This window comes from Electrophorus electricus, chromosome 19 (assembly GCF_041902795.1).
Source record: "Electrophorus electricus isolate QZ-2024a chromosome 19, ASM4190279v1, whole genome shotgun sequence".
In the NCBI taxonomy this organism is placed as follows: domain Eukaryota; kingdom Metazoa; phylum Chordata; class Actinopteri; order Gymnotiformes; family Gymnotidae; genus Electrophorus; species Electrophorus electricus.
The window spans coordinates 16,527,501-16,553,158 of record NC_137515.1 but is presented as its reverse complement, the minus strand read 5'-3'; the positions used below and the strand labels follow the sequence as shown (position 1 = coordinate 16,553,158).

General features: G+C 42.9%; 2 protein-coding genes and 1 long non-coding RNA gene across 8 annotated transcripts in view; 2 read left to right on the top strand and 1 right to left on the bottom strand.

Annotated features, from left to right (window-relative positions):
* Positions 1-755: 755 nt before the first annotated feature.
* Positions 756-10,521, bottom strand: LOC113571743 (uncharacterized). Of its 3 annotated transcripts, none has more exons than XR_014118745.1 (5): positions 10,397-10,521; positions 10,001-10,085; positions 1,848-1,915; positions 1,413-1,524; positions 756-1,021 (listed from the first exon to the last, which is right to left on the bottom strand). It is a non-coding gene; the product is annotated as an uncharacterized LOC113571743 (long non-coding RNA). The 3 variants fall into 3 exon arrangements; XR_004777057.2 differs by lacking the exons at positions 10,001-10,085; positions 10,397-10,521 and adding exons at positions 9,343-9,469; positions 9,572-9,797; XR_003410021.3 differs by lacking the exons at positions 10,001-10,085; positions 10,397-10,521 and adding an exon at positions 9,343-9,792.
* Positions 9,713-22,587, top strand: trpc4a (transient receptor potential cation channel, subfamily C, member 4a). Its single transcript, XM_027000855.3, has 11 exons — positions 9,713-9,805; positions 11,555-11,952; positions 13,706-14,224; positions 17,128-17,464; positions 17,678-17,817; positions 17,978-18,300; positions 18,400-18,595; positions 18,796-18,990; positions 19,264-19,305; positions 20,223-20,312; positions 20,434-22,587. Exons 2-11 carry the CDS (start codon positions 11,575-11,577, stop codon positions 21,070-21,072), a joined length of 2,859 nt encoding a protein of 952 aa, XP_026856656.2. The 5' UTR covers positions 9,713-9,805; positions 11,555-11,574; the 3' UTR covers positions 21,073-22,587.
* Positions 22,588-24,785: 2,198 nt separating this feature from the next.
* postna (periostin, osteoblast specific factor a) overlaps positions 24,786-25,658 on the top strand; it is a 23,329-nt gene continuing 22,456 nt past the window's right edge. For 2 of the 4 annotated variants that reach the window (XM_035535465.2, XM_081702264.1), the window contains exons 1-2: positions 24,786-24,871; positions 25,401-25,544. In XM_035535465.2, the coding sequence (XP_035391358.2) occupies positions 24,801-24,871; positions 25,401-25,544 (215 nt within the window). In that variant the 5' untranslated portion in view covers positions 24,786-24,800. Of the gene's footprint in view, positions 24,872-24,949; positions 24,968-25,328; positions 25,545-25,658 lie in introns of those variants that run through there. The other 2 variants (XM_081702265.1, XM_035535464.2) reach the window with 2 other exon arrangements.

The following is a 25,658-nucleotide window of genomic DNA, read 5'->3' as shown; positions in this document are numbered from 1 at the left end:
TCTCTCTGTCTCTCTCTCTTGCTTTCTCTTTATAAATATATATATATATAATTACTAATGACTTCATTACTACAATATTACAATATTTGCATAATTATGCATAATAATGACAATTAGCCTACTAAAGTGGATTGACAGAGTAGATAAAACAGGTAGTATAGGTATTATTTCAATCTATGACTTTAAACTAATATGGTCAGTATCTCAGTATTTAAGAAGACCTTTACTATACTATAGTGCCCATCAGAATATGTAGTCATGTTGATCACAGTTAACTGACAACCTTTACCATTAAAGCCATAAAATAAAGTAAAGCTATCAAGTAATGATCACTAAAGAAATATCTGCACTTAGTTCAAATAGCTTATTTGCAGAAGTGGCAAAGAGGAAACTTCTTTATGTACACATACATGTTAAAAATGTGAAATGCATTTAAAAATATATGTTTAAACATATTTGCTGTGTGTGTGGGTAGACTTTACGCAGCCACTTTGTAGTAGTTCCTAACTAAGAACTTCCCAGTCAGAGCTATTTGGTTGCTGCGAGACAAAAATCTTTAAACTGTTCCAGAAACACTTCTCTGTGTGACTGCTTTTCAGTTGAGCTTATTAGATTTTATAACCAGGAACTTGATTTTTTGATGAAATGTGATAACACAGTAGCTGGAAGCATTACATTGTTAGGCAGTGTGACGCTAGCGACGGCACAGAGGAAGTGAGAGATAAGGTCGAGCTAAAGAGCTCTTTATTCTCCATGATCTTAAACAAATCCACAACAAAACAAGTATCCTAAATCTGAGGATCTTGGGAAGCGATGCACGGGATGAGCATTCCGTCTGGCTTAGACTGCTAATGTGCAGCGCCTTCTCCAGAGACCTGTAGGTTTAAATAACAAAGATAAGTATGAACAGGTGTACTTGATTAAAACTCCGGTGACTGGGAACGAGGTAGGGGTGTAGGACGCTCCCTGTTTAAGGTGGCTGTGTCCTCTCTGGATGACCGGCTAACCGTGACGGGCAGCCCTGAGAACAAAAAACCAGGATAGCGTTATCCTATCCTTTATTTGCAAAGGTTATTAATCATGCTGCAAGCTTACTAAAAGAAATAAACAGATGAAGAAAAGAACATTTAAATAGAAACTGTGATTCTGGCTTTGCTGAAATGAAAACCTTTGCTGAATAATAACGCACAGTGGTTTAGGATTTGGACAGACACGTCTCAAAATAATGTTTTTCTCTGCTTTCTTTCTTTCTTTTTTTTTCCTGAGGCACAAATTGGTGGAAATAGCTTGTGATACACTGCAAGCCTAAAAAGACATCCTCTTCTCTTATTACCGCCAGGTCTGAAATGAGTTGTTTGATTTTTGCCCATTTCGAATTCCACTTTGCCTATAGGCACGAGTAGCCCAATTACCTCAGTCCCTGAGTTGGAACCAATCCTTCTGATTTGTTGATTTAGTCTCCGTCTTGGACTTATCAAGGGGGCCCAATCAATTGGAGACAAGATGGGAGCTCACTCCTGACCCCTAAATAAAACACAATATTTCAGCTCCACTCGACAGTGGCTGAGCTGAGGTTTTCTTGGCTTACATGTTATTAGGAGCTGTTATTTTTACATTTTCAAATTGCGCTTGAGTATTTCATTTGTCAGCTTATAGGCAATAATGCTTATTAAGATCATTAGAAATGTATTCATAAATGTAAATCTGCACAATCCTTTGTTTCTATGGCAAACATGTCCATGGCAACACCAGCCCCAGTCACGTAAAGCCCCAGAATGACTTTGGTTATTGTTGCAGGGCTCTCCCTGAGAAGCACTTGAAGTGGGCCGTGTTTGCTGTAGTCTCACGTCTCTTATGGGCATCTCCAGACCACACAGGAGTATGTAGTGTCTGCTGTTCACCACCCACTCGCTCTCTGAGGGTTTAGAAGAGAAAATGGACACGACATCAGCTCTTTTCAGACACTTCACACGCCACTCGTCTGCGACAGAGGAACCGCCCGCCTGTGCTGTGTTTTGCATGCTCAGTCTGTTCCACTCGTCATTCTCTTGATTCCATCGTTTGCTTGTGATTTTTTTTTTTCATGAGGCACACCCCCAAAAAGATCAGGAAGTTATTTTGGGGTTGGGCATCAGGTGAAAAGCACTTTTGGATTATTATCTGTGTTTTATCAATATTACAAATGCTACACGTATGGCTTGTAGTGAGTGAATCCTGGATGTGTCTGGCTAATATGAGATTAGTGGGATGCTTCACTCCTTTTAATGTGCTGTGCTTGGCAGGGCCCTGGTGCAATCTGCTAACCACTCACTGTCTATACTGACAAACTACTGAATCATTTACTCATGAACTACTGGTATAGTCTATATACTGAATTAATGGCTAGCCTTGCTTAACAAATTACTTGGGCAGAAGATCATTGCTGCTAATTTATCTAAACTGATTTATTTGGGGGGAGGGTATACATGGATAAAATATATTAATTATTTTCTGCTAATGGATTGATTGAAATTAAATTGCCTCTTGGGTCTCTGTTTTTTCTTTATGCATTGTTTCTTTTTCCCTCAGTGTTGTCTATGTTGCACTCAACAGACAGTAAATTTATCTGAACATTTACTTGCCTTACCACTTAATGTTATTGTTGATAATTTTAATTTGATGAGAACAGATAATAGGAGCAGAATCTTAGAATTCTAATATTATGTGCATTTTCTGAGGAATAAATACAGGTAAACCACCCTGAGATCATCTTAAGGCAGAGGACACTGGTGCCTCTGTTGGATGTGGATATTGATCCTTTCATACCAGCCCTGTGCGCGACATCGACATGTTCCAGTGTCTTTTGAATTGCATCAGCCACCTTACCTTGTTACTCTAGTGCTGGATCGATTGCTAAAGGCGGTTATTCACTGCGAGAAAGCTCCGACTGTAGGAACTGTGGTAAGGTGCATGATGGAGACAGGAAGGATCTTTTTTTTGGTCTGGCAGTGTTGGCTGGGCTTTGGCTGAATAGCCTGTGACGCAATACTAGCAAACTTATGTATATACGTGAAGACTGACCACGACAGAGTTGTGAGCCTCTGCTCAATGTTCGCAGATAAAGATCTGCTGGGAATACTATTGCAAAACTTAGAAATAATATATAATAAAGAGGATTTCAAAAAGCAATAAAAAATCCTTCTGAGAAGCGTAGATTAAACTGAGTATCTCCTGTTTTTTGTGTATATGCAAAAATCATCTCAAACTGTACAGTTAACTATGAAATCCTCCATCAGTAAATACTATTACAGCAGGTGCCAAAACACTGATACTGCCAAGCTTGTTGGAAAGCTCTCATCGGCAAACTTGCTGATGCTAATCTTTAAAACCATCAAAGACCTGGGCAACCTGAAACCTTTCTTTTCATCCCCTTCCAAAAATGAAACCTTGGCCAAAAGTCGGTCCTCACAGGGTGTATCCAGCAATCGGCGAGAAGCGCATGCCCCTCACACTGTGCTGCTGCATTCTCTCTGTCACCTGCTACGGCTTGCTTGCTAATTACGACACTCACGTTTCACTCTGGCACGTATGGTCTGCCTTGAGCAAGTCTGGAGCTCAGAGGTGAGGTGCAGCCCCCGGGATTGGCAACATTTGGGGGTTTCTTGGAGCTGGAAAGCATGAGCTACCACTTCCTGTGGGTGGCATTTGGCACACTAACCATAGCAATGACACAAAGCATGCCCCCACGCTGAACGGAGATCTGTTAACCATCTTGCCTAAGATGGCTGAGATTTGGATTTGGGTAACGGAAACTGGTCTTGGATCACAAGGGAAAGGGAACCTCTCGGGTAAGAAGTTACACAGGTGGGTGACACCTGACATGCTGATTCCACCCCTCTAGTCGGTGATTTACACAATTATTCACAGGGTGCTCGTCTCGCCGTCTCCAGGGACCCGTAGTCTAGGCAACGGAAGGCGTTGCTAGACATCTCAGGCAGGTTATTTTTTCTTCTCCCTTTCCCTGTTCCACATTTTCTCAGACGTTCTCTCGTTTCCTCCATTCCGCCGGTTCTGAATTCCAGCCCCTGGTTGCTCAGCTGACAGCCTGAGTCAGTGCCTGCTACACTCTTACAGATGGTTTGCCACTGTCATAGCTGGCATGCCTGACAGGTGGAGCTGGCAGCATGAAGTGGAAATCGACTGTTTGAACCCAGTTTTTAGAACAGGAGAGTTTGAACAAATACGAAAAAAAGAACTACTCTCCTCTCTGCTCAACTGACCCTCTTTACACACTCATCACAATATCCACTTGTTTACATCAATATATAAGACTCTTCTAGGACGGACACCACCCTATTTACCAACCCTGACACAGTGGGTATCTGCAAAACACAACACCAGATCTTCATCCAACTGAGCATCCCTAAAACAAATACATTTCAGTCTGACACTGCAAGTAATGGTAACTGCAAGTAACACGCTACAAAAAAACATTAAAACCAGAATCTTTTATCTAATTTTCTAAGTTTAAGAATTATACAAAACACATTTTTATTGATACCTCTATATGCTTTTCTTAACTTATTTCAGGCCCATCATGTCTATCGCATTTGTGTTCAATTTTGGTGAGCACTGTTTGGTGTTAAATTTTGGTCTTTTTTTATTATTATCATTTTTGCTTTCTCCAAATGTTGCTTTGCCATTGATTACTTTATCCCTCTTTGTATTTCTTATTCCTCGAGTGCCTTTTGCTAATTGCCAGGCTACCATTGTAAATAAGAGTATGCTGACTTGCCGGGTTAAATTAAAGGTGAAATAAAGAACTACTATGTATCTTCGGTATATTAAAAAAAAAACATACTATATTGATAAAGCCATACTATTGATGAGCATCATTAATCATTAACCATTAATCATTAATATACATTGACTATTATGTAAAGGAAATAAAGAAAAATTATATGCAAAGAGAAGAGGAAAACTGCAGTAGCGCACTGAAGCCTCATAAACTCCTGCATGGCCTTGACCTCTCCATGAACCCGCATCCAGCATTATCATCATCTGCAGTAAATTCATATTTTAATATGCTCTATACTATATAAAATAATCAATAATGCTCTTTTAGACCATTTGAACCTTCAACACCTATTAATCGCTTCCGTAAAGATCTAAAATGGTCCTACTTCTATAAATAATTTTATTACTGTGTTTTGAGCCCAAAACTTCACTGAGATCTCTTTCCCATGTTTCCTCAGAATTCTTTTCTTTGCAACAGACACTAAAGTCTGTTGTCAAAAGCACTACACTAGTAGAACAAAATAGTTTGCTGTTTCTGAGGCTATTTGACGAAGTTCACTCTTGGTTTTATTGTATTCTTATCCATGTGTTTTTCCTGCAAGCAGCACAGTCATTGCATTACATTGCAAGCAAAAATTAAAATTTCTCACATTAACCTCCACCTTCACTTACATCACCAATCATAAAGATTTGCTCAAACAAATCAGTTTGGTAATTAGTTTGTAATTATATAGCAACTATTATATGGAGTTGGGCATGCACATGACTATTGATATCTGTAAACTGATGTTTATATAACTACATACCTATATAACTAATTTCTATATCTTTTAATTAGTTAGAAGGCAATTTTATAAAGATGTTGGCACAAGGCTTGCACACTGTGAAAGAAAATAGTGATGTTAGCTTGCAATGTATTGCTTTCTCCAAATGCTAATGACAAAACATTACCAACGCTACACTGGTTTATAAATGAAGCCTGGTGAGAGTGTAGAGAAAGAGGCAGGACTCTGCCAGAAAGAAATCTGACTCTTGCGCTAATCAAATCTAGACCTAATGTACATTCATCGTCCCTCGAATAAACCCATCCAGTATGACCTAAGAAAATGGAAATTCAGGAAATGAGTGAGAACATGTTTAGTTTGTACATCAGTGACATGAGTTAGCTCTGTGGGGGCTGTTTAGTGAAAAGGCATAGGTCTATTTATCTAAGATTACAGCTAACAAACATCAGGAAAGTGGCTATTTCTGATTATGGGTTTTCATCCAAACACTGAATGTTTGCCATAGAACTGAACCTCAACACTTATAAGGAAAACATGCTCATCTATCATAACAATTAAGAAAAATCATATAAATGAAAACTTGTTATTCAACATAGTTCTGTTAAATCCAATGTGTGTCACAAAGCGGCTCAGCATGCATGCAGGTCTACTACGAAAGCAGTAATGAGCAAGGAGTGGCCGCCTGAAACAGCATGAAGCAGAAACTCTGAGGGGAGCTGAAGGGAAAAAATGGAGCCATGCTGCCCCGAACCCAGGGATTCTGCTATAGCAATGACAAAAGCAGGATTAAACCAAGGCACCACCAGCGTCATCCAGAGGAAAGATGTGAAATAAGCCAGCAGCCATTATTAAAAACTTGACAGAGATGTAGTGAACTAGTACTACTGTAATCCTCCAAATAATTTTGCATTTCGTATATTAATACAGATTAGCGAATGGGGCATTTTCAGTCTTTTTTTCATATTAAGTATGACTGTTTTGTATATAAGTCCTTCTAATATCTTAGACATTAGCAGCAGATCCTGCAAGTTATGGGTGGGACCTGCATGGATGGGACTTGTTTTTCTAGCACATCCCACACATGCTTGACTGGATTGAGATCTGGGAAATTTGGAGGCCAAGTCAATATCTGGTACTCTTTGTCATCTTCCTCAAACCATTTCAGAACAATTTCTGCAGTGTGACATTATCCTGATTGAAGAGGCCACTGCCATTAGGGAATACTGTTACCATGAAGGGGTGTATTTGATCTGCAATATTGTTTAGGTAGCAGCTATGTGTCAATGTAACATTCACATGGACCCAAGGATTCCCAGCAGAACACTGCCCAGAGCGTCACACTGCCGGCTGGCCTTCTTCCCATAGTGCATCCTGGTAAGCGGCACTCACACACCCACCCGCGATGTAAAAGAAAATGTGATTCAGAAGATGAGACTTCATGGTCCAGTTCTCAGGCTCCCAGGCTTTTGGCAGTGGATATGGGTCAGTATGGCCACTGATCGGTCATACACAGCAAGCTGTGATGCACTGTGTGTTCTGACACCTATCATAGACTGTGCTGCAGAAGCTCTTCTGTGGGATTGGATCAGACGGGATCACCTTCCCTCCCCATGTGTATCAATGAAAACCCACTAGTAGTAAGAGTGGGGTAATGACTGAGGCCCTGTGAGCTGTCACTCCTTTTCTGTGCTGATCTTTCTTTTCTCCTTCTCCTTGTGTCTAGACGTTTCTTTGACAGTGCTGATCTCATGTGGGCTTCCTTTTTTTTGGTCTACTTTTTTAGCTACATACAGTCACTGTTATATGTCGAGTACAAGGAGCTAGAGCAGAGAGCTGAAAGAAAAGAACTGTGTTGCATTAGATATACCACTGGTCTCAATGGCACACACAGTTCTTTGATAACAACACTGAGACACTGAATTCCACTACTTCAGCCGCTGGTCTCTCCTATTGGTTTCCTTTTACAAATATTAATTTGTGCCCTGAATGCTTTCCACTGCAGTGTGCAGTAGCAGGCCGTCTGCGTTTCATACTGATAAGAGCCGATCAATTTTAATTGCCTGGGTCTCTGTGTGGCTGATCGTAATGGGGATTTAAACAGCGGCAGTAGACGTGGTGGCCTTAGGGAACCTCTCCGCTGCGCTTATTTCACTTTACGCATGCACAAATCTCCCCCTTGCCAGGGAAGAGGAAGACGGAAAAATGTGATTCATTGCGTCCCATCCAACAAATCAATAGTGACATTCTATGAGATTGGTCCATTTTATAATAATTTAGTGTCACTACTTGGACAAAAGCATTGGGCAATGTTTCAACTGGCTTACACTTATCATATATCATTTTTCTGATATTGTGTGCATGTGCATGTATGTGTACAGTCGTGTGTGTGTGTGTGTGTGTGTGTGTGTGTGTGTGTGTGTGTGTGTGTGTGTGTTTATGCATGTATTCTTCTTCGTTCTTTGTTTTTTTGTTTGCGTGTGGCACCAGCACATCTGTGGTTCTTGCTGAGGGTTCCCTGCAGCCACATGGGGTTCAGATGTAAACATAAACAGCTGCTGGAGTTTGCTTCCCCTCTGTCCTGATCACCCTACGGCAGGCACCTCCAGCACACTGAGTCTGCGAGATCTCAAATGGAGTCAGTAAAGTTGTACTTATTCAGTAAAATTCCTCCTCGACACAGGGGGGATAATCTGAGGATGCTGCTTCATGTCAGACAAAGACTATAATGGCTCAACCTAAACAACATCCACAGCCCTTTAATAGGATTGCCTGTGTCACTTGTTTGGCTACTTCACTATGCACTTGGCAAAGAAGTTATTGCACTTACTGAATGCTCACAGAGCTCCCAAGTCTATGGAGAATTCACAATACTTGCTGCTCCCTTGACACTGTTTAGTCAGATTTCTGACCTTTATTTGTATTGACTATGTTACATCTGATCATTGTTAGCGATGCTATAAATGGCTTTGCAATGAATAATGCATGTTGTTCTTAGTACCACGTGGATGTGAGGATTATCCGGCTCTCAAGGGTTCTATTCTGTGGCGCCGGAGGCCCCCGGCATCCTAGTTCAGTAGCGCATACGACACACCGTTTACCGTCTCATAGCCGCTCCTGTAGAAAAATAATATTTTCCTCACGTTGAATCGTTAGTCTATACAATGACACATGCGCCGCATTTCTGTTACGATGGGTTATGCAACAGTGAGTCTGAAACATCACAACTATACTAGCCTGCTAGGAGAGCTCTAAGCGCACACTGACATGCAGTTCTGGCGCAAGTGCTTCGATTCTCCAGCCCCGCTATGTTTTAGACCCTGGTGCTCCGGGGAGATAAAATAGTTTTTGTGGGAGTCTCCGTTGCGAATAAGACAAAACCAGGTCACGGGCTCGCCGTCGTTACCGCCGAGTGCGGCAACGGGGAGCACAATTTATGCTTTATGCGTTTGATCAAAGGCCGCTTTGGACAAGACTGTACACTGTGAGCGCACTCCTTATGGCGACGCTATCGTAAAGTGAACTTAGGGGTGTCCCTTAACGAAGCGGCTTGAACCCTCCACTTGCTGGTCACCTGTTTATAGGGTTCAGGCGAGAGCAGAATGCTTTTATACTCGGGCGCTAGTGTTGATGCTGATATCTAGTGTCGCGTCAAGAAGGCAAGAGAGAAGAAGACGTTAGGGAGGGAAAAACAGAGACACACACACACACACAGAGAGAGAGAGAGAGAGAGAGAGAGAGAGAGAGAGAGAGATGCAGCTAGCGAGCGAATAAACATCCAAACCGTTTGCTGTCTGCCACACTCCAAGTCTTTTCAGCGAGTGGAGCTCTTCAATCCCTTGCAAAATGAGAACGCGCGCGCTGAACTGGAGTTACACGCAGAGACCCGCAAGGAGAAGGGGACACCCGAGCTGATATTTAAGGACAGTTTGCACAAAAAAAAAACTGTTTAGCTTCGTGTCCTCTTTCCCCAGCCACTGGAACATACGAACAGATAACTTCATTGCACTTACGGATACTGGAGGAGCACTGAAGCTGAAAATGTTTTGATAGTGTACTTTGATTACTGTTGCATGACCGCGCTGTTTCCCGTGGTGGCGGCTGGAGTACACCGTTTTCTCGCTTTCTTCCCTTTAGCAGACACGTAGGTTTTCGTCGCACTTACGAGCACCTGTTGTGCGCTTCAAAGGAAATCGCATTGAAGTCACGAGCTACTCTGCGATATGCAGAACACCCGAAACCTAAAGGTGAGCTTCGCTGCGCGAGTTCAGTGCGTTCACATGTGCCAGTGCGTTACTGTTGAAGCGTTACACAAAATGAAGCAGTCATTTGTCAGCCAGTGAAGTACTGAACCATGAACATTTCTTTGCGCATTTTGCGTTAAAACGCAAATCGGTTCACGTGAACTACGGAGCCATACTACCGCCGAAAATATCACAAACCTTCAAATCTTCCATTCGGTACATCGCAGTGCGTAACGGATTGTCTCATCGGAGCCGCCAGAGACACACAGATATGTTGCTTCAGCTAGAGAAACGAAAAAGAAAAAGAAACAAAAATGAGTCATATATTTGTCACTCACGACTAATGCTGATAAATCAGTACAAAGAGTAGGCACCAGGGAAAAACTATATAAAACCATGCATAACCGTTAAGGTTATTTTTCTCACTTAGTCTCAAGAAGACATACAAGACCAAAGTCGTAATATCCTGAATGTTGCCAGTTTCTAGCAGCACATAACAGAAACAGAACAGCATTATACCAAGATTGGTTGTAGGCATCATGCCACAAACATACAGGCGGCATATCCCTTATTTTGGAAAACAGTTGTTATTACCGGCAGCAGTGCCGTGTAGCTTGTGGAAATGGGGTGTCAGTCAACACCCTGAGAGGCACGGGCCCACATTCCAAATGGCACGGGCGTCGTATGCCTACGGCTTCAGAGCGCACTTCGATGTGCTAAACCATGCACTGCCTTTTTTTTTTTTCTCTGCATCGCCCTAAAGGCGTTTGGGAATTTCCTAAGGTTCGTACACTTCCTGAGATGACAAGGCATATTAGTAATACTGGTTCGGTCTGCTTTGATTGATTTGGGGGTACTTGTTCCTTTGAGAGTGGTTAATCATTATGGAAACCCTTTTAGTAGGTCGTTTAAATAAACATGTTAAACATGTTAAATAAACAACGTGTTTTATAAATCAATACCTAAGGACTGGCTAAGTTTTCATTCACTAAAAGTTTAAACTTGCATTGTTTTGGCAGTTGATATTGGGGAGATCATGTGTAGGCACTTTAACTTATAGTAGATACAATGCTCACATTTCATTGGCATTTTGCCTCAGGTTCTGTGTGGTACACTGGAAGATTTTTTCACAAAAAAAGTGGCCTTGCTTTGGCATGGATTATTTGTTTATACCTTAGCCATGAATCTTCAGGTTCTATAAATATAGGTTCTAAAAATGTAAACTGCACAAACATTTGAAGCCTCCATCATGTTACTGTAGTCTAGAATAATAATCTCCTGTTTTAAGACAGTATGTTCTAGTATGTTAGAGCACATATTCAGGTTAAAAACTGTATTTATCTATTACACTGTTAATTCATTATACTGCTAATTATCACTATAATGAATTAACATTATTATTATTCTATTAGCCTATTATCAGAATAACTCTGCCTCTACCCAAATCCCACACCTTTTCACATTGGGCACTTAACAAAACCACTTGCATGAATAAAAAATAATTTTCAGGAATAGTTATTTGTGAATAGTGAATTGTGAGAGTAGCCCTTACAGAATGTAGGGTGTAGCATTAACAGCAGTGATAACACCAAAAGCCATTTCTTCTGTAGTAGAGTCAGACATGTCCATTAAGCAAAACCCGTTTAGACACCCTTCCACCTTTCTCCTCCTGACCTCTGTCCTTAGCGTATTAGTTGTGCATGCGTGCTGTTGTCGCGTGCGACCCACTGACCCGCCCCCCGCTCCACCCAGTGTAAGATGGCCTAGCAGCGATGTCCCAGCTGTACTACCGCCGAACAGACAGCTCCTCATACCGGGACCGCATCCCTCTGCGGATCGTACGGGCCGAGTCCGAGCTCTCGCCCCAGGAGAAGGCCTACCTGTGCGCAGTCGAGAAGGGCGACTATGCCAGTGTGAAGCAGGCCTTGGAGGAGGCCGAGATCTACTTCAAGATCAACATCAACTGCATCGACCCACTGGGCCGTACGGCCCTGCTCATCGCCATCGAGAACGAGAACCTGGAGATCATCGAGCTCCTCCTCCGCTTCAACGTCTACGTGGGAGACGCGCTCCTCCACGCCATCCGCAAGGAGGTGGTGGGTGCTGTGGAGCTGCTGCTGAACCATAAAAAACCCAGCGGGGGCATGCAGGTAGGACAGAACCGCCTCCGGGACCCAGAGACGGTCCCCTCAAAGCACAACGGGGGACACTTTACCATTCCTTACAGTGTAATTACACTATTAATTACCAGTGTAAGTTACCAGAGTAACAATGCATAACAGTGCACTGATACTCTGTCTTTACATCATGGAAAATGGAGTATAATGCACACAGGGTAAGTAAGCAGAGTTAGCAAAAAATATCAAATTGTTTGGCATTGTTACTCAGTATGTCATACTGAGTTGTGTCTAATGTCATAGTTGTACTGTCACAGCGGCTATGAGCAGTAAAGTGTTACTCAACAATTAACTGAAGCATTGGTTCTGTGAGCTCCAGAGTGGGTTGCGGGCTGAGTTGTGGCTCTGTTGTCTCCTGCAGAGCAGCCTTATCTTAAGTCTCAGTCCCACCTCCACTGCAGAATGTTTCATTTATTCCTATGTACTCCAGAATATGCGAAAAAACCGTGTGTGGGATGAACTGTTATGCACACTCTATTATGAAGTCTTGATTTAAGATCTTGTTATTGTGCAAGTTAATGGGGTGCATGCATAGAAAAGGTACAAGGTGCAGCTTCTGTTCTTGCATTTCTACAGTCACCTGCTCCCAGAGGAGGAAAGGTGAACTTGCCTGTAACACTTGTGGGACTTACAGTTCCTTCTTTTCATTTCCATTTCCAATTATGGCATCCGGCAGACGCTCTTATGCAGAGCGACTTACAGAAGTGAAAGACCCATTGTCTCTGTCTCAAGCACATGTGAACACAGGCACACAATGTTCCACCTTAACCCCCAAATGACTCCTATAGTAAAAGCCACAGTGACTTCTAAGACTTAAACTGTTGTCTTTAGAGCATCAGAAAGACTCTGTACAGGTTGAAGGCTTCAGTCCCTGCAACAGTACCTCTTTTCCATCCAGCAGAAAAGCTGCTTATAGGTCCTCTAGGTTTCCTCTATTCTAAAATCAGAGAGAGGTGAATTTTCAGATGGTATGATTTTTTTTTTCTCCCAGACTTCTGGGATGACATTTATCCAGTTCTACTCTTTCATAATTCACATTTCTGCTGTTGTGATGTCTTGTTGTATGGAAACCTAAGAGAGTGAATGTTGCACTGTATCTTACTACGGCAGCTTGCACAGCACACACAAAAAACACTGTGAAATATGCGGAAAATATGATTTTGAAACTTTTTCAGATAGCTCATTTAATAAATTATGTGCAAGGGGTTGGGGAATGTTTGCTAAATTGATAATTCTGCCAGCAGATGTCACTGCAAAGTAGAATACATTTGTCATATTAAATAGCTGTTAGCAGGAAAATGCATGTACTCCATCTCTCAGTGGTTGGAGGAGAATGTATTGTTTGCTTGATTTATTTATAGTTGAGTGGAACTACATATTTCACCTCTCGAAAAATCCGGAAGGGCATATCAACAAAACTTTAGCATGTATTAGTGCATTTATAGTCAGGCAGCAGAGAGCATGTCCGAATCTGGTGGAGCAAAAGACAGAAACGTCTATCTGTTTATGTATTTGGCTTCCGGATTTCCAATCCCTGTACTAAATTTGGCAAAGGCTAGATTGACACATTTAGGTAGACTTGTTGTCTAAATAAAGATGCTTGGCTGGGTAAATGGCAAAATACCTCTGACACGCGATGTACTGTTGACATGGGCTCACACCTGTAATAAATAGAGCCAATATTCTTTCTTCCCCTGAAAGGGTATTTTTCTATTTCTTCTTGCAGGTTCCACCCATCCTGCTGGACAAGCAGTTTTCCGACTTCACCCCTGACATCACACCTATCATCCTTGCGGCCCACACCAACAACTACGAAATCATCAAACTGTTGGTGCAGAAGGGCGTATCCATGCCTCAGCCGCATGAGGTGCGCTGTAACTGCGTGGAGTGCGTGTCCGGCTCGGACGTAGACAGCCTCAGGCACTCGCGCTCCCGCCTCAACATCTACCGGGCGCTGGCCAGCCCGTCGCTGGTGGCGCTGTCCAGTGAGGACCCCTTCCTCACCGCCTTCCGCCTCAGCTGGGAGCTGCAGGAGCTCAGCAAGGTGGAGAATGAGTTCAAGGCGGAGTACGAGGAGCTGTCGCAGCAGTGCAAGCAGTTTGCCAAGGACCTTCTGGACCAGACACGCAGCTCCCGTGAGCTGGAGACCATCCTCAACTACAGGGACGACAACATTCCGCTGGAGGACGAGGGGAACAGTGACCTTGCCAGGCTCAGGCTGGCTATTAAGTACCACCAGAAAGAGGTGAGCCTGGCTGTCGCAGTTTGGGGCAACAGTTCGGGGGTGAACCTGACAGACAGAGGGTGCACGTAGATGTGCTGCATTTTAAGCTGCGCTTCCAGGCTTGTGGTCATTAGTCTTGGGCAAAATTACCTTCTGCATACGTTTTTCTGTCCAAGCAGCCAAATTACTTCAGTTCTTGATTTTCAGATGGTACTGCCTTGTTTTATGGCATTTCAGACTTATAATAAATTTCATAATTTATTTTCTAACCATTGTGAGGCTCATATAGGAATGATGCACGCAGTCTGTCTAATGATCTGACTGAAAAACACCAAATTCAATACTTAATTACATGTAGATCTATGTCTCCCCCTTCTGTGCATCAGATGCAATGGAGATGCATTTGTGCAATATTCATCAGATTTTCCAGTTTAATTACCATCTTTTGGTAGTCATAACAGAAACGTATGTTTCAGAACATTCATATATGTCTTGAATATACAGCTATGGCACTTGCTTAACTTATCATATCTACCTGTTCAAAATAACAACCCTTCATAATACCGGATCAGCCACTTATACCTGTACAAACTGTATGTTACATCAAACACAATTCAAAGCAGGATTTATACACAGAAAAATCAACAATATTACGGTGTAGAGCTCACAGTGATTTAAAAAAAAAAAAATTCAGTTCAAATCTGTATAATGTGAACTGGATGGACTTGAGCTGCAGGTGTCTTTTCCTCCAGCAGTGCAAATGGATTTCTCCATGCAGGAGTTTAATTTATTGGCATCTTCGTGCGTGTGAAATCAAATCTTCCTGAATGAGTTTGGCCAATGAGCATCAAATCACCCCTCTGTCTTGCCACCTTTCACCAACACACACACACACACACACACACACACGGAGAAATTGTGGCCCTGCGGATGATAAACCCTGTCTTAACGTGTCTCCACGCCAGTGTAGCGCTCCAAGGGGCTGCCAGATTCCACTCGGCACCGGAATGGATAAGTAAATATTTCTGGTTATTTCAGGGGGTCTTCAATAGGCAACTTCATTAATCTTTGTTCCCATGGTAACAAAAATTCAGTTCTGATTCTGGAACAGCTCTGTCATTCTGCAGGATGGGGTGATAGGGTCGACCAGCAAGTCTAACTTCTTTGATAAGACTTGATAAGCCACTGTGAGCCCCATTGACATTCAGCACTTATGAGAGGCATTTCCACAGTTGCTTTTAGGCTTGGCTGGGTAGTTCCTCATGATGGTAGCATCCACTGTTTATTTATGTTTACATATGCAGCTTGATTTGTAATGGCACATATTTGATAATCCCCAAACATTCTCACTGACAACAAAGTTTTCACTGGCAGTGCAGTTGGTTAAATTTATGTAACTAAACTAAAATAAATTGAAAAGAAAGGTCAATGTTTTTTTTTTTCTTTTTGTGATACGTCTGGATTTGTGAAGGGATACTTTATGCATGATGTCATCCTCCAGCACAGTTTATACACAGCAATAGATAGTATTGGATGTGCCTTTCATCCGGAATCATTTTGATTGTCTTTATGTTCCTGTAAAGAGTGGATGTGTCATAACTACATGGTGCACGATTTCATTGCTCTGTTTATCCACATGGCCTTACAGAGGTGACCACAGCACTAAGTGGATGGTATGTTTGTTTATCTATATGGATCATTCCTGGGAATCAAGGCCGTCCTAGCGAACACTTGATAGAGCCCCACAGCCAGCTCCATCAAAAACACATTGTGTGTGTGTGTGTGTGTGTGTGTGTGTGTGTGTGTGTGTGTGTGTGTGTGTGTGTGTGTATGTGTGTGTGTGTGTGTGTGTGTTTATTTAGATTCTGGGTGCAGGTGGCAGAAAGATTTATTGTCTGTTTGTCCACTTGACTTATTACTGTAGATGCAGGATAGTGTTCTGGAGCTTGCTTAGTGAGTACAACAGTGTCCTCAGTTTTACTATGCGGTTTATGTATATGGGTGTGTGCATGTGCACATCTGTACATGTGAAGTACAGATTTCCTCAAATTATCCAGTAAATCAGGGAGCAGAAAATTCATTTTAAAAAAATGTTTAAAGGTGTGAACAATTTTGCTTTAGTATAGTCCTTTGGTTACATCATCATTCAGGATTCTAAGCCACTATTCCATTGTATTTTGTGTGTGGAGCCTTTTGCTGCCTGTGATGGGAGGCACGTGTCAGAGAATGCACAGTGTGTGTATTTGGCAGTCAATGCTGCACTGTGGGTTCTTTTTGGGTCTTTGCCTTTTCTTTTTGCATGCAGATCTTCCTCTTTCCTTCTCCATGGACACATTTACTTAATGACATCAGCTGAGCAAAGATTAAGGTACCTTAACTGGGAGATGGTTGGAAATGTCCCCTGGCTCTCGCAGGGAACGTCACTCCCCTGATTACACCTATATAGCCATTTCATACACAGCGATAAATTCGACATCGTTTGTTGAGTGTGTGAACCTAACGGTGTCTCGGGACAAAGCCTTGTGTGTTTTTTGCACTGTACTGTTAAAAGGCCTCTTTGTCGTTTGTTTTCTTTGTGACTTGGATTTCCTTGGATAGTCAGTCTGCTTTTACAACTAACTTAAATTAGTAACATTTTTTATCAGAAGATGATAGAAGAAAAACACTGATATTGTTTTACTGTATCCATGGCAAGGGAATAAGAGTGAAAGAGGGATCAGTCTCCTAGATTATTTACCTGATGTTAAAGGCACCGCGTAGACATGAAAAAGTGTCCTATATCTTTAAAAACAAGTGGTTGCTTTCATTTTCCATTGTGTTAATACACCTGCTCAGGCCTATTAATTTAACTTAACATGTTTATTAAGTGAAAATGATTTCTCTTATTAAACTCTTTCATTTTGTCCTTGTCTATGATCGGTTAGTTTGTAGCGCAGCCGAACTGTCAACAGCTCCTGGCTTCACGCTGGTACGACGAGTTCCCAGGCTGGAGGCGGCGCCACTGGGCCGGCAAGCTCATCACGTGCATCTTTATTGGTCTCCTCTTCCCCCTCTTCTCCCTCTTCTACCTGATCGCCCCCAAGAGCCACTACGGCCTCTTCATCCGCAAGCCCTTCATCAAGTTCATCTGCCACACGGCCTCCTACCTGACCTTCCTCTTTCTCCTCCTCCTGGCCTCTCAGCATATCGTCACCACCGACTCGCACCGGCAGGGTCCGCCACCCACCACCGTGGAATGGATGATCCTCCCTTGGGTTCTAGGTAACTCCAGCCAGGAGTGCCGGCCAAAGCCGGCCCAGGGAACCAAACAGAAAGCGGACTCGCTGGAGTAGAGCGGTTTGGAGGGCAAATCTGGTAGTACGAGTGGCAATGAGCACAGATGAGGTGTTAGGAACATGAGTTGCATGTAATGTCTTTGAGCTGCAAACTGAGGGAGCATTTGAGGATTTTAAAATTTTTTTTTACTGTTTGCAGGCTTCATCTGGGCGGAGATCAAACAGATGTGGGATGGAGGCTTTCAGGACTACATCCACGACTGGTGGAACCTCATGGATTTTGTCATGAACTCTCTGTACCTAGCCACTATCTCTCTGAAGATTGTAGCTTACACAAAGGTATGCTACAGCAATAGCCTACTGTGAAAACAAAGCGAATCACAAACGCTTTTTGCCATCTATTTGTAAAGAGTTGAGAAAAGCCAATTTCCTGCTGATTAGACTTCTTTTGTGCTCAGAATAATCACAAATCTGCATCTTGTGACATTTCTCTCACCAGTACAGTGGCGATAAACCACGGAACGAGTGGGAGATGTGGCACCCCACCCTGGTGGCAGAGGCTCTGTTCGCCATTGCCAACATCTTCAGCTCGCTGCGCCTCATCTCGCTGTTCACAGCCAACTCACACCTGGGCCCGCTGCAGATCTCACTGGGCCGTATGCTCTTGGACATCCTAAAGTTCCTCTTCATCTACTGCCTGGTCCTGCTGGCCTTCGCCAACGGCCTCAACCAGCTCTACTTCTACTACGAGACAGATGCTTCCGAAAAGACAGGCAACTGTAAGGGCATCCGCTGCCTGCATCAGAACAACGCCTTCTCCACGTGAGTGAACGTGCAGATTTCTAAACCGGACGAGGGTCCAGTTTGGGTTGGACTCTGGTTGGGGGGAACCACACACATCACAACCTCTTGTCTTTTCAGGTTATTCGAAACGCTGCAGTCCTTGTTTTGGTCCATCTTCGGGCTCATCAGTCTGCACGTGACCAATGTAGACCCAGACCACCAGTTCACTGAGTTTGTGGGAGCCACCATGTTTGGGACGTACAACATTATTTCCCTAGTAGTGCTTCTCAACATGTTGATCGCCATGATGAACAACTCCTATCAGCACATTGCAGTGAGTGTTGCTGTTGTCTTTTTACCTGGACTCATATCTTTTAGGCTTCTCACAAAGACGTTTTTGCCTTTCACATGCTGAAAAAAATGCATCCTTAATGCTTCTCCTATGTGCCTGCCGACTGCTGGTTTATTTTTTGCGTGTCATCTGACTTGCTTGGTTTTATTCTAAGAATATTTCTCCCCGCTGCCACCTTGCAGGATCACGCTGACATTGAGTGGAAGTTTGCACGAACCAAGCTGTGGATGAGCTACTTCGAGGAGGGAGGGACTTTGCCTCCTCCGTTCAATCTGATTCCCAGCCCAAAGTCGGCGTGGTACCTGATCAGATGGATCAAGGCGCACATCTTCAAGAGTACGAGATCAAAGAGAACTGAGACTTTTGGGTCACTTAGTGTAAGCCCTTATCTGATATCTGTTGTCATTTCCAGCATTTATGCCTCGTGTTTTATGAATCACAAGATACCTTGACCACATCATATAATCTGAGATAACGCAGGAGTCCTTTACAGTGGGACACACCAATATATAGTGTCTTACTCTGCCTGTTCCTTTAAATCTCCTATGCTGATATCTGTGCTGGGAGCCTCACTGCCCTAGACCACAACAAACTAGAGGCTGTGAATTTGTTGTTAAGTCAATAGTCAAGTAATTTTCCTCCTCCCACAGAGGAGAGCAGCAGAGAATGTGCGCATCAGTCACCAGTATCAGGTAATTACGTCTCTTAAGAAGCAATCAGCCTTTATACGCGTCTTCCACTGTGCAGTATATCAAACCCTCAGAAGAATTACTACTCGTAATGCTTCACCTTCTGATCTCCTGTGTCATAAATCACCATATGTCCTTTCACAACTTCTTTTGCTAAACGTAGCACAACAGACTCTTTTAATGCAGCATCACAGACATCACGGACATCAGAGGCATCACAGACATCACAAACATCACAAACATCACAGACATGACAGGCAACACAGGCATCACAAACATCACAGACATGACAGGTATCACAGACATCACAAACATCACAGACAGGACAGGCATCACAGACATCACAAATATCACAGACATGACAAGCATCACAAACATCACAGACATGACGGACATGACAGGCATTACAAACATCACAAATATCACAGAAATGACAGGCATCACAAACATCACAGACATGACAGGCATCACAAACATCGCAGACATGACAGGCATCACAGACATCACAAACATCACAGACATCACAAGCATCACAGACATGACAGGCATCACAGACATCACAAACATCACAGACATGACAGGTATCACAAGCATCAGACATCACAAGAATCACAGACATGACAGGCATCACAAACATCACAGGCATGACAGGCATCACAAACATCACAGACATGACAGGTATCACAAATATCACAGACATGACAGGCATCACAAATATCACAGACATGATAGGCATCACAGACATCACAGACATGACAGGCATCACAGACATCACAAACATTACAGACATGACAGGCATCACAGGCATCATAGACATAACAGGGCATCTCAGGCCAGCTTGTGTATTCTCTGTGTATAGTGTGTATGGTGTTGGGAGCCTTCCAGGCGTTTATTCTCTAATTTCCTTGCTGTTACTGTAGGAAGTGCTGCGAAATCTGGTCAAGCGCTACGTGGCTGCGATGATCAGAGACGCCAAGACAGAGGAGGGCCTAACAGAAGAGAACTTCAAGGTGACTGGCTCTTTTTCTCTGATAACGACGTGGTAAATCCACAATCGTATGCTGTTGTCCATATGCCTAATATTATCCTTAGTTACATATTTGACACCTTATTTACATATTTGTTCTTCAGGAGCTAAAGCAGGACATTTCCAGTTTTCGGTACGAAGTTCTTGGGATGATGAAAGGGATCAAACCAGGACTACAAGGTTCTAAAGCAAACGCAGGAACGTCGAGCCTTGCCTACACTGACCGCCCTCTCAAGTGTTCATCCGCTCCCCCTGGAGGTCAGCTGAAGGGCAAACTTAAACTTCTCAGTGTCACCGCCTCTATGCTCCAGCAAAATCTGAAGACAAACTCTAAAACAAACGCCAAGGGCCCGGAGCACTGCCTGGCTAACGGGTCTGTCCCCGTGGCTTCAGAAATGAAATCTAGCAATAGGACCGCAAGAGACTTCTCTGGACTGTACAACCAAGTCCGCCACAGAGGGACATCCAACACTGGCAACACTGGCAGGATCTACTCAGTGTGTGAGGAGGATGGGGAGCCCGAAGGTCCGGGGGAAGAGAGTGAGAGCGAAAAGCCCTCTGGTGTGTTGGCTCTAGGCAGGGGCAATAAAACCTGCGTGCTCGGTGGTGATGAGAACGAAATCGAAGAGCTGAAGGAGGAGGTGGAAGAAAGCAAACCGTTGGCACACGCGCCATGTACATGTGACGAAGACACAAAAGACAAGAGCAGTGAAAGTGACGAGGAGATCATAAGCAGATTGTAGTAGCGTATGATGGCTACGGAGTGACAGTCAGACACCACTTAGGCCAAAACAGCTGTTGCTTCTTCGGGAACTAGCCTAGACGAGCAGTGGCAGAGAGAATGAAGAACCAGTGAGAATGAAGCATTTGAAAGGGATTTTACAGCCTATTTAAATGTGTCGACCAAGAGCAAGAAGAATAAAACCAGAAAATCCTCTTTTCTCGCTCATATCCAGATACAGCTCACTAGCCCGTGAGTTGCAGGGCACTCATATCGCTTTGTCTGTCCTACTGCAGGAGACTGTTCTATGCAGGAAGATCAGGCATGACTGTTACTTTGGGAGTGCAGTAGAGCCCAGTGTGGGTCACACAGTGAGGAGAGGACTCACCTTCATCGCTGGTAACTTCTGTCCATCACCAGTCTGCTAGGAAGCCCTCAAAATGTCACTTGTTTCAACTGTGGTTTTGTTGCTGGGATCTCCAAGCTGGTTCAGTTGATGACAACAACAAAATATACAAAATACAGTGCGCTGTAATTTAAAGCAGTGTGGACTTGGAAAAAAGAAAAAAAAGAAGGATAAAGACCAGCTACCTGCTTTTTAAAAACATTTTTTTTATGGAGATGTTTTGAGGACTTGTCTTCTTCTGAACACGACTGTTCCTCCACATGCTCCCAGAGGACATTGCCAAATACACATAGGCATGAGTGGTTGCAGAGGCAGGCATGCCAGGCTGAGGGCATGGGGGAAATAAAGTGCCCTGGTGAGTTTCAGGATGATTAAGTGAGGTTGTCCCGTCATCCTGAAGCCTCCTCACATATACTCACCTATGACAGAGCAATAGCTGAGCCCCCTTTTGTCAAAGAAATTGCACTCTGCCTCACTCTGATGTACAAGTGGAGGCCGACTTCATACCATCATGCCTCCTCTCACACTGGGGTTACTCTTACTATGCAAATATTTAAAGCTTCTCAACTTATACCTTACAGTTAGGCATGACACAGCTTTCCAGTGGACTCACAAATATACAGCTTCTGGTTTCGAAGAGCTGTATGAATTCATGGGTCTGAGTCATGAACAGATGTGCTCTGCCGCCTGCCCTCAGTTACACTGGGATGTAAGCACAACACAGTGGGTACTAACCTTAATTAAGAAATGATTTCATATTTATCATTAGAATATTGGATATAGATTCAAATTTATTATAATGAACAGTACTTGTGCAGCATATATACTGTATGCCATATCATGTTACTCTTATATCAGTATTGTATTGAAAAATGGTAATTAATCAGTTATGTCATATTCTGCACAGTTCATTTATTTACAGTTGTAACATTTGTTAAGCAGCAACAACTGACCAAATACTACACATTTCCATCCTTGCAGCTTTCCAGACTGGGATTAGGAGAGGCAGCTACCCTGTGTAGTAGGTTTACGCATGCAGGGAGCATTCAACAATGAGGTCGTCCTATGTTCATTTAAAGGTCCAGTACAATATGCTAATGTGAGATAATGAAATAAACCACTCTGAAGGCTTATGTGATTATCTTTCTTGTAATGCTGGTGTGATGGGTGTACTGTGGAATGCTGGGTGTCCCGGGATGATCTCCTGTGTGCTCTTCAACATGATGATCTGTTTGTGGATTTTGTTCCCAAATATGTCAATAAGACAATAACTTTCACTGCTATGCAGTGAAGGTGCATTATAAGGATGGTGACTGTGTCACACTTTGGTGTATTACGAATAACATAGATCATCAATATCGAAAAAGTTGTTGAAGTTATCAGATTTGCTAAAACCAAATGTACCCCTTAAATCTTGTATATGTGGTGTTGAAACATTAGAGACTGGTATCTGCACAGACTGCTGGAGTCTTACACAATTTCTGAACAAATTGTCATAATGATTAATTGCTGTTTATGTATGTACGTTTAGTCACGATTTCCATAGCAAATCATATTCGTGTGTGTGTGTGTGTGCGTGTTTGTCTTGTGTGTGTCTTGGGTGTGTGTCTACAATACGCAAGATATTATCACATATCAGAAACTGGTGATTGTAAGAGCACCTATAGAAAAGACTCTTTCATTTTGGTGGATTTCTTTGGCCAATGAGGTACTTAAAACCAAAAGCTAGGAAATTTTAGCAACCATGAGGATATTTTCAGTGAAAACTGCAGATACTGCATAAGTTTTTTATAGTACAAGTTTCAAAACTAACCTCAAATGTTTCACTGACATTTCTTAGAACAATCCAAAAGGCAACTGAATCCATGGAATTATTTCTACATTATGCAATACTTAATAAAGCATTACTATATTTCAGCCCAAATCCAGAGCCTGAGGTGGCAAGAAGCTCTAATCATCCTCAGACACGATGCTGCTCGCTTCAGTTCATTTACTTTTTAACCTCTCACTTCTGTGGTGCTTCCTACTTCCCAGCAGATGTAGGAACTGAGGCACTTTCTTTTATAGAAGTGTCCCTTTGAACTCTCTCTCTCTCTCTGTATATATATATATATATATATATATATATATATATATATATATATATATATATATATATATATATAGGTCATGTGTGAGATCACTGATACATGTCCTCAAACTTAAATGGATGGGATTACTCTAAAAAAAAAAAAAAAGATAAAAATATAATTCAGATGATCTTTCATTTGGCATATTTTAATTTAAATGCAGTGTACTGAATATACACACACACACACACACAAACACACACACACATTTACAGCTTCAAGCGAAACAGGGCCAGCATATAGGAGGGAGAAGCAAAACAGGAGGTTTAGTGGGCATAATTGGAGGCCATACTCTCTACTGTATCCTTCAGCTGTATGCACACTCCCTTAGAAACTGTAAATGTGTGTGTGTGTGTGTGTGTGTGTGTGTGTGTGTGTGTGTATGTGTGTGTGTGTGTGTGTGTGTGTGTGTGTGTGTGCGCGCATGCACCAGCTGACACACACTTGCATGCATGTGTAACAGGAATATTAAGCAAAGGGACAAATGAGTTGGTGAGGAATGAATGAGTATACAGGATATCTGGTTCACAACTTCTTATCTTGTGTAAATGTTTAGCTGTTTACCAGATGTTGCTCAAAGCAAGCCACAGGACTGTTGAATCTTAACTGTGCAAATCTCTGTCATCAGCTGTTTTTCTTTTGATTTGTTGAGCAGGATGAAAACTCTGCAAAATAACATAAACTTAGTCCAAAGCTTACATGTAGCCCATATGGTCTTCTATGTATGGCATGCCTTCTAATCAAGATAAAGAATGATACAATGACTACAAATTAAACACCAGGGGGAAATGTCATTTCATTCTCTCTCATTTTGCATAGAAATTAGCCTTAGGTTCACACGAGAGCTGCATTTTTCTTCATTATGATAGGGATAAGACTTGGAAGAGTGGCTCTTCACTGCAGACTCAGTGAGGCGTTGAGTGTGGCTGTATCTTAGAGCTGTAATTTCCCTCGGTTAATGACAGTGTACTGCTACTTCTCCGCCACTAGAGGTAGTGATACACACGGGGTTAAGAGCAACATTACCACGCTTGTCCAAGCATCCTGGGCGTGAGGTGTGTACTCCCCTCTCCTATTCTCTCATGTTTGTGTAGTTCTCCCATTCCAGGAGACTTAAAATGCTTCCATCTGCCTTTCACTTTTCAAAAGAAATCCTGGTGGCCCAATCTTGCTGCTCACTGTAAAGTACACACACACACACACACACACACATGCATGTGCTGTACTAGAGCTGGTCCAAAGTCCAGAGATCAGGAGACTTCAGGGGCTGCCGAGGTGTCGTTACAGTAAGGGTACATCTTCTGCATGTTTCTACAGTATGAGAGGAATGGGTGTGAGGACCGAGGCTTCCAGCTCTGCCTCTGAGAGCCGGGATCTCTGAGGTTAGTGACTGTGGATGTCTGTGTGGACGGTGCCATTCTTTTTAAAGTCAGACTTACACGTACGTTCATAAGCTACATATAAAAAGCGAATTCAGCACCATACCTGTTAAGTCAAACACCGAGCTGGTAAAAATGTACGTGATTGAAATGTACATTTCAATCACGTACATTTCGCTTCACTGTTATAACAAGTAAAAACATTTGTCACCGGATTTGTGAATAGCTCCCCATTCGCATGCTTGGCCGATTCGGTGCTGACTTAGGCGCGCAGGGCTCCCAGGGAGGGAGTGGTTAGATGGAGAGCAGGAGGTTTGTGTTCTCATTACTGTACTGTATGTGTGAGGGATTAGGAGAAGACTGGAGAGAGGAGGTGGGAGTGGGGGGGTATAAAACTGGCTCCCTGAAACCTGCGTCCCATTTCCTCATTCACAAGGGGGCTTTGCACCTCGCCAGGAAGGATGAAGATCTTGTTTGCAGCCTCTCTGCTTCTGCTGGCCCTGTCCCACCTGAGCCAGGTGGACGCGTCTGCCTACGACAAAATCGTGTCTCACAGCCGCATCCGGGCCAAGAAGCAGGGGTAAGGGGACGTTTGTTTGGTTGTTTTTCCATGTAGGAACAAAAAAGGTGTGATTTAGAAATGGGTGAGGAACAAAATTGAGAACTGCCATATTTACAGTTTCATAGAAAGGTG

Coding starts and splice junctions, on each gene's coding strand:
- trpc4a (XM_027000855.3), top strand. CDS start 11,575: ATGTCCCAGCTGTACTACCGCCGAACAGACAGCTCCTCATACCGGGAC. Junction 17,465..17,677: donor GATCCTCCCTTGGGTTCTAG/GTAACTCCAGCC, acceptor TACTGTTTGCAG/GCTTCATCTGGGCGGAGATC. Junction 17,818..17,977: donor AGATTGTAGCTTACACAAAG/GTATGCTACAGC, acceptor TTCTCTCACCAG/TACAGTGGCGATAAACCACG.